This window comes from Triticum urartu, chromosome 2A (genome assembly GCF_056163025.1).
Source record: "Triticum urartu cultivar PI428250 chromosome 2A, HENAU_Tu73, whole genome shotgun sequence".
In the NCBI taxonomy this organism is placed as follows: Eukaryota; Viridiplantae; Streptophyta; class Magnoliopsida; order Poales; family Poaceae; genus Triticum; species Triticum urartu.
In genome coordinates, this window is record NC_141874.1 from 577,669,025 (window position 1) to 577,684,941 (window position 15,917).

The 15,917-nt window shown below is 45.1% G+C and overlaps 2 protein-coding genes across 2 annotated transcripts in view; one reads left to right on the forward strand and one right to left on the reverse strand.

Annotated features, from left to right (window-relative positions):
- The window catches only part of LOC147986006 (putative E3 ubiquitin-protein ligase SINA-like 6), a 28,653-nt gene extending 17,560 nt beyond the window's left edge, over positions 1-11,093 (reverse strand). Inside the window, exon 1 of the mRNA XM_087541830.1 lies at positions 10,753-11,093. Within this exon, the coding sequence (XP_087397956.1) occupies positions 10,753-11,093 (341 nt within the window). The remainder of the gene's footprint in view (positions 1-10,752) is intronic.
- LOC147986007 (protein FAR1-RELATED SEQUENCE 5-like) lies at positions 11,092-15,703 on the forward strand. The gene is made up of 9 exons (XM_087541831.1): positions 11,092-11,250; positions 11,648-11,662; positions 12,206-12,268; positions 13,042-13,535; positions 13,641-14,023; positions 14,573-14,691; positions 14,753-15,031; positions 15,158-15,434; positions 15,549-15,703. The coding sequence occupies exons 1-9, from the start codon at positions 11,092-11,094 to the stop codon at positions 15,701-15,703; spliced, it is 1,944 nt and encodes a 647-aa protein (XP_087397957.1).
- Positions 15,704-15,917: the final 214 nt, after the last annotated feature.

Consider the following 15,917-nt stretch of genomic DNA (forward strand, 5'->3'; position numbering starts at 1 on the left):
CACCACTCATTCAGCCATGGAAACCTCAAAGTCCACCCATGTAACTGTCTGGCCGCCAGCGGCGATGAACTCGGTGCGACGAGATGCCATCGCTTCCTTACAATGTGTGCGGTCGCGGGCGGCGAGGAACGCGGCGCGGCGGGATGCCATCGCTTCCTTACCAGTTACTGTGCGCCGCGGTGCCATGGACGATGCCTGGAGAGAGCTCTGGGACGGGGGACCGGGCAGCCATACAATGCAGTGGTATTCAAGAGCTCAGTGACAAACGACAACAGAAATTTGGCTTCCCTTACAATTTTGCTCGTTCATTATCGCACAAGGTTCATCTCCGTCGCTTCCGCAAACAGTGTGCGCTGAGCCTATTATGTGTTGCGTTATGATTGGCCGGAACCCCAGCCACGCGGATCGCATGTGCGCACTGTAGGATGCGCCGTGATCGAATGGCAATCCACGTCCCTCACATCACACTCGCACCTGTAGTTGGATTGGATTTATATGCGCTAAATGTCTAGAAAATGCACATAATCCCCTAAATATGGTAAATGAGCCCGAAAAAATGCCAAATTTGAACGAGGTGATTTGCAGGGTGTATGTTCATCATAGAAAAAAAACTCCAGGGCAAAGAACGAAGAAAATTTGGATTTCCCTTCAATCTTGGGGATTTCCCTCTCGAAAGCATGGAACTTCCTCAGGGATGGTTCAATTTATGAAGGGCGTGCATGATGACATAAGCCAAACATTCTCAAATTTTTACCAGGGAATGGTGAGGTCATACCATGGCACCATGCTAGGCGTCATGTTTTTTACGCATTTATTTCATTTTTTCTATAGTTGAAAACCCAACAAACAAACATTTGTGGTTGACTATTGCCACACATTTCATCGAAATATTTGTCCATTCCTTGTAAAAGGCATGAGAATTTACTAAATGGCACGAGCATGGTTTTCTAGGCTGTTCTTTGTGGACCCTTTCATCCATCGATTATTTGAACTAGAATTATGCGCATTAATGCCTAGGAAATGCACATAATCCGCTAAATATGGCAAATGAACCCGGAAAAGTGCCAAATTTGAACACGGTGATTTGTAGGTTGTATGTTCATCGTAGAAAAAACTCGTGGACAAAGGACAAAGGAAATTTAGACCCCCTTCAATCTTGGTGATTCCCCCCTCGAAACCATGAAACTTCCTCGATGATGGTTCGATTTATGGAAGGCGCGCATCAAAACATAAGGAAAACATTCTCCAATTTTTACCAGGGCACGGTGAGGCCATACCATGGCACCACGCCAGGCGTCATGTTTTCCAACCATGTGTTTCATTTTTTGTATAGTTGTTAACCAAGTAAACGACACATTTATGGTTGACTATTGCCACACATTTCCTTGAAATATCTGCCCATTCCTTGTAAAAGGCATGAGAATGTACTAAATAACACGAGCATGGTTTTCCAGACCGTTCTTGTGCACCTTTCCATGCACTGATTGTTCGAATTTGAATTATGTCCATTAATGTCTAGAAAATTCACATAATCCCCTAAATATGGTAAATGAGCCCGGGAAAATGTCAAATTTGAACACATTGCATTTTAGGCGGTATGTTGATCATTAGAAAAAACTAAATGACAAACTAGGATGGAAATCTGTATTCCCCTTCAGTCTTGGGGATTTCCCTCTCGAAAGCATGGAACTTCCTCGGTGATGATTCGATTTATGAAGGGCGTGCATGACGACACATAAGCCAAACCTTCTCAAATTTTTACCAGGGCATGGTGAGGTCATACCATGGCACCATGCTAGGCATCATATTTTTTAAGCATTTATTTCATTTTTTCTATAGTTGAAAACCCAACAAACAAACATTTGTGGTTGACTATTGCCACACATTTCATCGAAATATCTATCCATTATTCCTTGTAAAGGGCATGAGAGTTTACTAAATGGCATGAGCATGCATGGTTTTCTAGGCCGTTCTTGTGGACCCTTTCATACACCAATTGTTTGAACTTGAATTATGTGCATTAATGCCTAGGAAATGCACATAACTCCCTAAATATGGCAAATGAACCCGGAAAAGTGCCAAATTTGAACACGGTGATTTCCAGGTTGTATGTTCATCATAGAAAAAACTCATGGACAAAGGCAAAGGAAATTTGGATCCCCCTTCAATCTTGGTGATTTCCCCCTCAAAACCATGAAACTTCCTCGGTGATGGTTCGTTTTATGAAATGCGTGCATGACGACATTTTTACCAGGGCACGGTGAGGTCATACCATGGCACCACACCAGGCGTCATGTTTTTCCAAGCATGTATTTCATTTTTGTATAGTTGTTAACCCAGTAAACGACACGTTTATGGTTGACTATTGCCACACGTTTCCTTGAAATATCTGCCCATTCCTTGTAAAAGACATGAGAATGTACTAAATAACACGAGCATGGTTTTCCAGACCGTTCTTGTGCACCTTTTCATGCACTGATTGTTCGAATTTGAATTATGTGCATAATTAATGCCTAGAAAATGCACATAATCCCCTAAATATGGTCAATGAGTTCAGAAAAATGTCAAATTTGAACATGTTGCATTTGAGGCGGTATGTTGATCGTTGGAAAAAAACTAAATGACAAACTAGGACGAAAATTTGTATTCCCCTTCAATCTTGGTGATTTCCCTCTCGAAAGCATTGAACTTCCTCGGTGATGGTTCAATTTATGAAGGGAGTGCATGCCGACATAAATCAAACCCTTCTCAGCTTTTAACCAGGGCACGGTGAGGCCATACCATGGCACCGTGCCAGCCGTCATGTTTTTCAAGCACATATTTCATTGTTCTATAGTTGATAACCCAGTAAATGACGCGTTTGTGGTTGACTATTGCCACACATTCCATTGAAATCTCTGCCCATTCCTTGTAAAAGGCTTGAGAAATTACTAAATACCACGAGTATGGTTTTTCCAGACCGTTCATGTGCACCCTTTCATGCACCGTCTGTTTGAGTTTGAATTACGTGCGTTAATGCCTACAAAATGCACATAATCCCCTAAATATTGTAAATGAACCCGGAAAAGTGTCAAATTTGAACACGATGATTAGCAAGGTTTATGTTCATCATAGAAAAAAAACTCATGGATGAAGGACAAAGGAAATTTGGATTCCCATTCAATCTTAGTGATTTACTATTGCACACGATTCATCTCCGTCGCCTCTATGAACCGTGTGTGTTCACTCACACATGCAAAAGGAAAAGAAAACCCTCGCCCACTTCGTCCACACTCACTCGCCATAGACTCCTCCGCAACTCTGCACCCTAAGCTCGACGGTTGTTGGCGGCGGGCGTAGGTCGCGCTCCAAACGACACCGAATTTTGCTTCCACCACTTTTCGCCGCCTATCTGCACTTACATTCTAGACTCTGGTCGACTGGGGTTTTCTGCGGGATTGGGCTGGGGTTTTTTCTCATGGAGAAGGTAATCAACTTAATTAGCGAAATATTCACTCATCTCTTATCGCAGACCGTCCATCGCTGTTAATCAACCGGCAGAAATCATCGTGGAATCATTTTTGTTCTAGCTGATTCGTGGGTGTTCAATCATGTGTCCACAGTGCAAGCACAAATCGGGCAACTGTGGTCGTGGCCAGTTGGAAACGAAGTTCTATCTCACCATTCCAGATGATCATACTTATGTATCGGGTGTAGCTAATATTGAGTGTGTTTCATGAATGGATCAATGTTTGAGCATGATGGGCTAGGGATAACTTATTTTAGCATTGATATTTTGAAAGACATGGTTCCTTATTGATATGCTTGAGTATCTAAATTATCATGTCAAAACTAGACTATTGTTTTGAACAACTAAAAGTCCAATTTTCCATGCTATAAAGAAAAGATTATGATATGACATGATAGGCAACATTCCACATCAAAAATTCTGTTTTTATCACTTACCTACTCGAGGACGAGTAGGAGTTAGGCTTGGGGATGCTGATGCGTCTCCAACGTATTTATAATTTTTGATTGTTCCATGCTGTTATATTGTCAATCTTGGATGTTTTATAATCATTTTATAGTCATTTTATATCATTTTTTGGTACTAACCTATTGACATAGTGCCAAGTGCCAGTTCCTGTTTTTTCCGTGTTTTTTACATCGCAGAAAACCAATATCAGATGGAGTCCAAATGCCACGGAACTTTACGAAGATTTTTTATGGACCAGAAGGAACATGTTGGGCCCTGGTTGCACCTGGGGCGAGTCCCGAGGAGGGGACAACCCACCAGAACACGCCAGGAGGCCCAGGCGCGCTCTGGTGGGTTGTGCCCACCTCGGGAGCCCCCAGACAGCCTCTTTGCTCTATAAACCCCAAAAATCCCAGAACCCTAGGGGAGTCAACGAAATATTCATCCAGCCGCCGTAGAGTCTAGAACCACCAGATCCAATCTAGACACCATCTCGGATGGTGTTCACTACCTCCATTGGTGCCTCTCCGATGATGCACGAGTAGTTCTTTGTAGACCTTCGGGTCCGTAGTTAGTAGCTAGATGGCTTCATCTCTCTCTCTTGATCCTCAATACAATGGTCTCTTGGAGATCCATATGATGTAACTCTTTTGCCGTGTGTTTGTTGGGATCGATGAACTTTGAGTTTATGATCAGATCTATCTTTTTATATCCATGAAAGTTATTTGAGTTTCTTTGATCTCTTATATGCATGATTGCTTATAGCCTCGTATTTCTTCTCCGATATTTGGGTTTTGTTTGGCCAACTTGATCTATTTATCTTGCAATGGGAAGAGGTGCTTTGTAGTGGGTTTGATCTTACGGTGCTTGATCCCAGTGACAGAAAGGGAAATGACACGTATGTATCGTTGCTACTAAGGATAAAACGATGGGGTCTATCTCTACATAGATAGATCTTGTCTACATCATGTCATCGTTCTTATTGCATTACTCCGTTTCTCCATGAACTTAATACACTAGATGCATGATGGATAGCGGTCGATGTGTGGAGTAATATAGTAGATGCTGGCAGGAGTCAGTCTACTAATCTTGGACGTGATGCCTATATAATGATCATTGCCTAGATATCGTTATAATTATTTGAGGTTCTATCAATTTCCCAACAGTAATTTGTTCACCCACTGTTTGCTATTTTTCTCGAGAGAAGCCACTAGTGAAACCTACGGCCCCCGGGTCTTCTTTCTCATATATTTGGCTTTGCGATCTACTTTTCTCTTGCATTTATTTTCAGATCTATTAATCCAAAAACCCAAAAATACACTACAAAAAAGACACATCCGTGACATTTTGGGCCAAACAATTTTTTTTTCTGTCATGCTTATGACAGTTCTATGACAATAATTGTGACAAAATCCGGTATCATCATAGATGTGGTCGGCTCCTACTTCTATGACAAAAAATCATGACAGAAAATGGGCTTTTCGTCCTGGGTGGGCCGGAGACGCAGCTGCATGACATTCTTTGAGCCGTCCATGACGGAAAAAACTGTAGTAGAAGCGAGGGCGAGGAAAATATCGAGGGAGTTCCTGGTTACGGTGGGTGGTCGGGGGCCAAGCGATGTGCGTTTCTCTCATACGTACGCGTGTGTGTGTGAGGCATTGCGCTCTAACTGAACCCGAGCGAGGCGTTGGGCTCTAACTGAACCCGAACGATTGCACTGCAGGATACGTGTTACTGAACCTGAGCGATCGATCGATCCCTTGCTGTTAACTAAACTCGAGTGATTCCTTCACTACTGCTGCTAACTGAAGTTGATCGATGCTGCCTCTTGATGAACAGTGAGCGTTGTTGGGAGTTTGGATGAACAGTCCCCGGTGGGGGGTTGGATGAACAGGAACCCGTGGTGTTGCCGCTGGATGAACTGGACCCCATCGATCGAGCCGGTGGAGGGCTGGATGAACAGGACCCTGTGGAGGGCTGGATGAACAGGATGACCCCATGGAGGGCTGGTTGAACAGTAGCCGGTGGAGGGCTGGATGAATAGTAGCTCGTGGAGGGGTGGTTGAACAGGACCCCGTGGAGAGGGCTGGTTGAACAGTAGCCGGTGGAGGAGCGCGCGGTGGAGGCTGGATGAACAGGAGCCCGTGGATGAACAGTCAAAGGTGGAAGCTGGAGGAGGTCGACGGTGGATGAATAGTAGCCCGTGGAGGCAGTCGACGGTGGAGATGAACAGTATCCTGTGGAGTCCCGTTTTGTGGTACGCCACACCCCTCTTGATGAACAGGACCCCCGTTTCGACCATAGCACTCCAACACAAGTCCGTTTCCTCTGTTTTGCGGTACGCCACACCCCTCCCGATCAACATGAACCCATTTCGACTGTAGGAGGTCCAAGAGAAGTCCGTTTCCTCCGTTTTGCGGTACGCCAGACCCCTCCCGATGAACATGATCCCATTTCGACCGTGGCTGGTCGAACACAAGGCCGTTTCCTCCGTTCCGCGGTACGCCAGGCCTCGTTTCCATCGGCTGTTCCGTCCAAGCCGGTTGGCTCTTGATGAACAACACGTGCTCCATTGCCTCCCGATGAACAAGACACATTCTGTTGTCTCCCCATGAACACGACGATGATGCAGTTTCCCCATTCCGATGCAGCCATGTACACAAGCCCTGGCCGTACGTATGTGCGAGCAAGCATTTGAGACGCGACCCGTATGTACGTACGTGGCCGTATTTACTTTATTGCACCCTGGCCGTTGTACGTACGTGTACATGCTACGTGCGCGCCTATACTACGACACGTGCGTACCTCTACATCGACACGTGCGTGCCTCTACATCGACCAGTATGTACGTACACATTCGCGACCAGAATGACAATGCTACGTACGCTTCGACCAGGTGGGTCCCGACTGTTAGGCACTTCCTTGCGTGCGAAGATGTGGCTGGTGGGTCCCAGTAGTCAGGGGGAAACATTTTTTTGTGAAATATGGTGGCCCGTCCGGTGGGTCCCCGCTGTCCGGTGGAGGAATAATTATTTTGCGCGTAATAAGGAGGCACTTCCTTGCTTCTGCCGTGGACCCAGCTGTCAGCCTCTCCACGTACAGTACTCTTCCGATGGAAGTCGTTCCTTGACCATGTTGACCACGCCGCGCCGAGAGCACCAGGGAGGTGGACGACGGCGAGGCCAAGGAAGGTGCCGACGCGGAGCCGGGGAAGACGCGGCAGTGGAAGCCCACGCGAAGAGGAGTATGAGGGTTCACTGGTTCGGCTACGGTGTGAGGCTACCGTTGCCGCAGAATAACAAGGGGTGTGGGTGAGTGGATGGCCTGGCCAGCGGTGGGAGTAGTAGGGGCGGTGAGGCCTCCGCGGTAGCACAACCGGCCACGGGAGGCAGGAGCAAGCGGCACAACCGGCGCTGCTTTGGGCGGCTGGAGCAAGAAGACCAAAGGTTGAAGAAGCACTACGGTCGTTGGATGTACATCGTACGGTCACTAGAGCTAGAATCGTTCATATTGACTAAGTTGACAAAGCCCTTCGTCCGCGTCAACTTAGTAGGCCCACAGGTCAGCCTCCCATATGGTGGGTCCCACCTAGCAGGGGGAGTATTCATTTTTTTGTGCGTAATAAGGAAGCACTTCCTTGCGTGCGAAGATATAGCTGGTGGGTCCGAGCTGTCAGCGGCGGGAACATTTTTTCACGAAATACAGAGGCCCTTCCGGTGGGTCCCAGATGTCAGATGGAGGAATCATTTTTTTGCGCGTAATAAGGAGGCATTTCCTTGTGTGCGGCCGTGGACCCAGCTGTCAGCCTCTCCACGTACAGTCCACTTTCGATGGATGTCGTTCGTTGACCACGTTGACCACACCGCGCCGAGAGCACCAGGGCGGTGGACGACAGCGAGGCCTACGAAGGGAACAACATAGAGCCAGGAAGACACGGCAGTGGCTGCCCATGCGGTGGGGAGTACGAGGGTTGACTGGTTCGGCTGCCGTCGCCGGAAAATAACAGGAGGTGTGGGTGAGTAGAGGGATAGACAGGTCAGGGATGCGAGTATGGTGGGGCCGGGAGGCCTGCCCGGCAACACAGCCGGCCACAGGAGGCGGGAGCAGGTGGTTCCGCCGGCGCTGGTTCGGGCGGTTGGAGCAGGAAGATCAGAGACTAAAGAAGCACGATTGCCGTTAGATTGACATTTAACAGTCTGACGCTGGTAGAGTCGATTGTTGACTAAGTTTCATTTTTTAGAAACCTTGTGTACGCATGAACTTAGTAGGCCCACAAGTCAGCCTCCAAATCTGTGGCAGACAACATAAAGCCCATTTGCTATCTTTTAATAATTTGCAGCCCGTTTGCTAATTCTTAAGTAATTTATTACCTCCCATTTTCTGCCCAGGACCACGGTCAAAAAGTTCAACCTTATTTTGCATATTTCGGTGGAGTCCGAACTGTTGTAATCCCGAAATGATAAACATTTTTTAAGAACTTATTGATTTGCCACAAAATCGTTTTGTTTTTCTAAGCAAATAAGACGTGGGGCAATTGAGTTGGTTTAAGGGAAAACCAGTGGTAAAAAATCAGCGATGGGAGGGAAAACAACGACAAAAATAAGGATGTAAATATGAAAAGGGAACTTTATGTATTTTCAATATAATGATACGTGTATATGAACTAGTAAAACTATAGGTAGAGATTAGAAAACGGAAGTAGGACATGACGTTTCAACAGGAAAATTGAACTGGGTTGTGTGTTTGATTCAGTAAAAAACTGCCTGTGGATGTTGTAAGACAAAATATAACTAACGCTGGCGGGCCAGAGGCCAGTAGATACCTGCTGGATCTTTGTGCCCCATTGTCGTCATGGGCTGGGCCTGTTAAATACAAAACCAAGCCTGGGCAGTCTACAACCCAGTTGAAACTTGCTCGACCTGAAAACACAATATACCTGCTCAATAAACAAGAGAATTCTGCGAGTACAGACTAATAACTGGGATGCAGCAGGTATATTGTTTTTTCATCATGATAATAAGTGATGCACTTGTTTCGAAAAAATTGGAGAACTGGGAATTCGAACGACAGGTGCTTATGCTACCCATCAAATAAAAATTAGGTGTTTGAGAATTCATTCCGAAACAAATGATTCGACTTTATATCCACGTCGACCCTCGGCATGATGGTTGGAAGCAAATGCCAAGTTCATACCGAAAGATCGTTAACAATAATACCAACTTGCGGACGACAAGGTAGTACAAGTACCGATACAAACTAACTTATAATCTTTTTACTCCTGGCCCTAGTGTTCGTCTGGTAGAAAATCTTGCAAAGGACCAGCTCCCGCTCCTTCTCTTGCTTCAGCATCACCCAGTTGGTCCTCCGCTGGTCGAAGTTCTTGTTGGTGTGCAGCACCAGAACCTTTTTGATGCCCATCTGCCGGTCGTTGACCATCACCGGCAAGGTATTGCCGGTCTTGTGCCACATTGCGTGCATGCCGACCTTCGTCTGTATCTTGCAACGTGTACACGTGCCCCTTTTGAACACCCTGGAATTGCGCTGGAAGAAATGCTTGCTTAGGCCACTTAGTGTGATACCTGCAGTATTGTCGAATACAGATATTAGTGTACATAGTTGGCATTTTCATAACATCTTTGGCATGTTGCAGTCACTTCTTTCACTTTTTATTACTGTCAAATTGTAATTGCTTCACTAGGTCTGCGTCTAAAAATAAAAATAGAGCTATAAACAAAGGAATATGTTTGTGCAAGTAGACGGCCGATCGGTGTCTTACCTGGAAGTTTCTCATGATGGGTGTAGCATATGCCGTGCTCGTTGTCGATGGTTGGTATGAACAAATCGATGAGAGGGTGAGATCTCGCGCCGTCAGCACTCACTTTGGCCTCAAGGTGCTCGATCATCTCCTGATCTGTGGGATGAACTTGACGCCAGCCGGCAGCACCAGCCAATCCTTCTTGGACTTGCATCGGTTAATTGCAGTTATATGGTACTCAATGTATGATCAACCAACTGTTTTTAAGTGAATGATGAAAGATTTCGACAGATAAGTGGTACTCCAAATCTGAAGTCCACAATACCCGAACATGCCGCCGGGATTCTTGTGTCACCTCACGCGCAGCGTGTTGTCACGTCAATTCAATGTGTGGACATGATGAATAATTTGGCCGACGTATACTAGTACTGCTACTGTACTACTTACTAGTCGTATTTAGTGTCACATTTTAATCATAGTTCTAACTAACAAGTACGCACTTGAAGCCTAATTGATATATATATATATATATATATATATATATATATGACTCCTCTTCTGTACTCTTGGGAGTATGTACTCCCATCCTCAATATACCTCATATACGCATTAATTATACCTCTTTATTATTCTTAATATACTTCATTAAATATTCTAAGATACCCCAATATGAGTTTAGTTGAAAAAATATCATCTGCGACGTACTTTTTGTAATTTACCTTTTCACGTACAAACACATCAGTATATACGTAAATATTTAAAAATACATAGACTCATATGAATTTTTTCATGAAACTCATTTTGGGGTATCTAATAATTATTGATGAAGTATATTAAAAATAATAAAAAGGTATAAAAGATTCATCTATGTGGTATATGAGAAGCGGGAGTACGTACTCCCAGGAGTACACAACCATTTTCTTATATATATATATGACATCACTATTCTAATCCCAGGATTAGAATAGTTATTTGGATCACAGCAGCCCCTATATAGGGCCTGATGGACCCCTCACGAACTTCCCTGAACTGCCGGCCCAACCAGACAGCATCCCACCCGATCTCGAGCCGCCCCGACAGGATCCACCTGATCCCCTGATCCCGAGCCGACCCAGCCCCCTCCTCGCCGCTCCTCCACTCGATCCCCGACCTCCTCCCCTCCTCGCCGCCCATCTTCACCGGATCCGCCGCCTCCCCCGCCCCGTCTACAGCTCCTGGCCGGCCAGATCCGCCGCCTCCCCTCCTTCCCCAGCTCCTGGCCGGCCGGGTCCTCCGCCTCCCCTCCGTCTCCAGCTCCTGGCCGGCCACCGGTGCGGGCGAGTGAGCGACGACGGACGCCAGCGCGAGGGAGCCCGCGTCGCCTGGACGTGGCGAAGCCGCCATGGACTTCAGGAAGCCGCATCCTCGTCCCATCACCACCGCCCGAAGCCTTGGCAGACCAGATGACCGGCCCGATGCAAGCTACAGCGAGCGGCGCGACCAACGGAGCAACTCCTCCGCAGAGGCGGCATCTGCTGCGACCTCAAATTCAGCGGCAACAGTACATGAACTTCCTCCCAATTTTGCCTTCTTCTTCAATCTTGCCTTCTCTAACCTTCTTGCTTCGTGCAGATGAACTTCGTGTCCTCTGCAAGACATGGATTGCCATTGAATTCCTCTCATACCTCCACGACAAATTGTTCTCAAGGTGGCCTATCAGCTACTAGAAAAAGGTTGGCCGACCTTCTAGCCAGGGTATGATTGAACTTCTTCCTTCCTTCGGTTTGTTATTTGCTTACAGGTATGTGAAGTTCAGGTGGTGTGTGAGCATCAATCCAGGCTACAAAAACTTTTTTAAAATCTGCCTGCCTGCTTACAAACATGTGAAGTTCTGGTAGTGTATGAGCCTCAGTCCAGGCTACAGAACAGCATTGTAAAATCTGCCTGCCTGCTTACAGGCATGTGAAGTTCAGGTAGTATGTGAGCCTCAGTCCAGGCTACAAACACTATAAAATCTGCCTGCATTCACATTCACATGTGCAAAAGCCATGTGAAGTTCAACTAGTAAGTGTGCTAGAGTTCAGGTTGGTATGTGTCTGGTTCTGTGCAAAAAAATAACAGGAAAATAGAACATGCATGTGATATGACATGAAGGTCAGGTTGGTATGCACTAGCAATCCAACCATTCAAAAACTCATGAAGGTTCAGGTTTTTTTAACTGTAGAGAGTATTTCCCCTTGCAAAACAAGAAGTTCAGGTTGTGCAGAGTGCTCAGTTCAGGTACATATAAGTAATCAAATATTGTAGAATTAAAAAACATGATGTGAAGTTTATTCTGTGAAGGGTGCTCAGTTCAGGTACAAAGGCATTGGCAGATGCTCAGCTCAGTGCATAGTGTGATGGCTCTCACCACTTTTATATGAGAAGTTCAGTCTGTGAATAATGCTAAGTTCAGTTGCAAAGGTATATGTAGATATAACTTGTGTGCTAATAGACATTTTTTTCTTTTATGTCAGCAAGACGAGAGACGCATGAAGAAGCTTAGAAGTTCCCAGCAGCAAGTACACAATCCAAATCCTGTACGCGTTGCACCACCCCCTCAATGGGTCACACCTCAAACGCGCCAACATCATTACCAACCTGCTCCAGAACAAAAATGGATGACACCCGAAACACACGGATACTTCCAAGATGCTGGGTCACAGCCCTATCCGCACAGGTTTGCGCCTCCACCTGATTGGGTGACACCGGAAATCCCTCGCGGATTCTTTGTATCCACCAGCAGACTCCCAAGCACGCCGATGGAGGAGGGGGTTAGCTCAAGTCCTGCGTGTAACTCTGGAGGTTATCCTGGCGTGCCTCATCAATGCCAAAGCGAAGCAACTAAACTGGATCCCAGGACAAATCCAACAGCAACACACACACACACGAAGGAGAGTGATCTGCACACTACCACCGTTTGATCCTGCTGCTGCTGCTACAGGTCAGAATTCTATGAGGCATAAGGTAGATGGATTGCTTCACAAAACAAAAGAGCAAACCAAGACCAGGATCGCAATACCTCCACAACCACCTCAAGCAAAAAGGACGCAAACAAGAGAGGGGCCATCTTTAGCCCTCCTTCCTCCTCGTGATCCACTGCTGCATCCTGCTATGATTACTCCGCCATGCCCCATCCCAGAGGGACAGCAGCCGACACCGGCGGAGTTGCGATCATACACGCACGTAAGTGAAACAAAAAATATTTATATACGCATCTTGTATTATCTGCACATTTTCTGCTCCCTCCAGGATAACAAGTTCATAAACTACATTTTAAGGTGCTGTTTGGATTTTTTTTCTTTTTCTACAGACGGCAGATCTACCGGATTATCTAATACCAAGACTAAAGATGCGATTCAAAGATGTAGAGAAAGCAAGGGAATTTTATAACAGATACGCCAGACAAGCTGGTTTTGGAATCAGGAAGACGGGTGGAAATGACAACCACAAGTATTTTGTTTGCGCCTTCCAAGGGATACACACATCTTCTGTTTCAGAGGCCAACAGGAAGCGAAAAAAAACATCGCAGAGGACGGGCTGCAATGCAAGAATGAGGGTGAAGGTGCAGGAGGATGGCACATGCGTGGCAGTGGACATTGAGTACAATCATAATCACCAGCTCATGCAAACTGATGACATGCTGGTATTTTTGCACTCACACAAGAATTATGACCCCACTATTTTGGAGTACGTAAAGCTCCTGCAGTACCATGATGTCAAGCACAGAACAATCATGTCCATGCTATCTGAAAATGAAGATGGAAGCTACTTCCTAAGCATGATCGGACGAGACCTACTAAACCAGTAAGTATTCAAACACCCACATACTGCAATGTAAAATAGCATCCTAGCTCACAGCCCTTTGCTAGCAAAAAAATAAACAAATGCATGTTTGCACGTGATTTGCAGGAAAGCCATGAATGCAAGGAAAGATGATTTGGATGATGTATTGAAACTTGTTTCATTCTTCAAAGACATGAAGGCAATAAATGATGAGTTTTTCTATGACATCCAAGTGGACAAGGACAAGTCAATTAAAAATATTTTTTGGTCCAATGCAAGCTGCCGAGGAGCCTATCAAGACTTCGGCAATTGCGTAACATTCGACACGACTTACAAGACCAACAGATTTCATATGCCCCTGGGATTGTTTGTTGGAACAAACCATCACTTGCAGTCAACGATATTTGCTGTTGCCCTGATAAGAGATGAAGATGCAAAGTCATTCAAGTGGCTGTTCGATACATTTCTACGGTGCATGAACAACAAGCACCCAACTTGCATTCTAACAGGTGAGTTCAAAAAAAAACTCCTTAAATTTCATCATCTTTTTCAGTCTATGGGTCTGTGTTGGTTGGGTACATTGGTTTTGTCTGAAAATAATGTAAAGAATGCAGTTCAACCACTGTGAGCACAGAAGTCCAACTAGCAGTACAAGAAAGCAAAATTATCTGTCACATGCTTAGAAAAAAATTAGTTATGAATGTGAAGTTCAAATACATGAATCATAGAAGTTCAAGGACAAAGCTGTAAGATAAATATATGTAGCATGTTCAGAAAAATATAGTTATTTACGTGAAGTTCAGGCACTGCCACCACAGCAGTTCAACAACAATGCTTTAAGAAAAATTTGATTGCGACACTACTAGTTTGTCCTACTACTAACTGTGAAGTTCAAGCACTGATACGAAACAAGTTCAGCAACGCTGCTGTAAAGAAAAAATACATGTGACATTCTTAGATACCATACTGCCAAGATATGTAGTTCAAGTACTTGTACAACATAAGTTCACTATCAGTACAAAAAAAGAATCAAGTTTCATTTTTTTTAATTCATGCAGACCAATGCCCATCGATGTCGAAAGCTATACCACAATCATTTCCAAACACCGTCCACAAGCTATGCTGTTGGCACATCATGAAGAAGTACAGGGAATACCTCGCGTTGCTGTACAAAAAAGTATAAAACATTCAAAGAGGAGTTCATAGCTATATTAAACTGGCCGCTGATGCCAACGGAGTTTGAAGATGCCTGGGCTAAACTCATGCACAAGTACAACCTGGAGAACGACCAGATGATGATGCAGCTCTGGAGTGATAGGAAGATGTGGATTTCAGCATATTACAAGAACATTGTCTGTGCTAGAATGACTTCCACACAACGAAGCGAGAGCATGAACCACGTGCTAAAGAAAGGGTTTGTCAAGGGGACCCAGAACCTACACAAGTTTGCTAGGCGGGTCAATGCTTGCATACAAACTCGGATGCAGAAGGAGAATGAGCAAATAATGACCAGCATGGTATGATGACAAGTACAAAACACCCCCATCATGTTTTGTTTTACCTTAAACATGTGCACTTTGAATTTAAAAAAATGAAACCCATGACTCCGCTTCGACTAATATCTCACTTTTTGACATGTGCAGACCAATCCTGTGACAAAAACAACTTACGGCTACGAGGAAGATATGTCTATCAAGTACACGAGAGCCGTGTACACTGAGATGAGGAATAGGATGAGAAAGGCCACGCTATTTCGCGCAAAGCGTACAACAGAGCCCACTAAGTACCTTGTGTACTACCACAACAAGCCTGGCAATGATGATGAAGAAATATTTTCCTGGTCAAAGCATGAATTCCAGGTTGTAGCTGACCCAGAGAAGGAAATATACGAGTGTGAATGCAAGCTCTGGACACACACAGGTGAGCGAAAAAACAAGATCATTAAATAGCTAGACTAGTAGTATCATATCAAAATATATGAAACTCATTGCTGGCTCACAAACTATGTATTCTGCATTCATCACAAAAATGCAGGCCTGTTCTGCCTTCACATCATGAACATACTGGACTACATCAAGCCTGACAAATTTCCAAACAAGTATATCCTCAAACGGTACACAAAGACTGCAAGATCACAACCAACCTTTGATACAAGGGACTACAACACAACCGCATCGGATGGCAGCTGAAGGCTATCGAAGCAAGACATCTTGCTACAGCTGAATTTGATGGTTAACAAGAAAGCGATGAGATGTGACCAGCAATATGACAGAGCCTACTATGTTCTCAAGAGGCTTGTGGAAGAGCTTGATGCAATACATTCAGCAAATCAAGCGGATGCTGATGAAAGGATGGCTGAAGAGGACGCTGAAATTGAAGACGGCCTTCATTATTATGCAACTG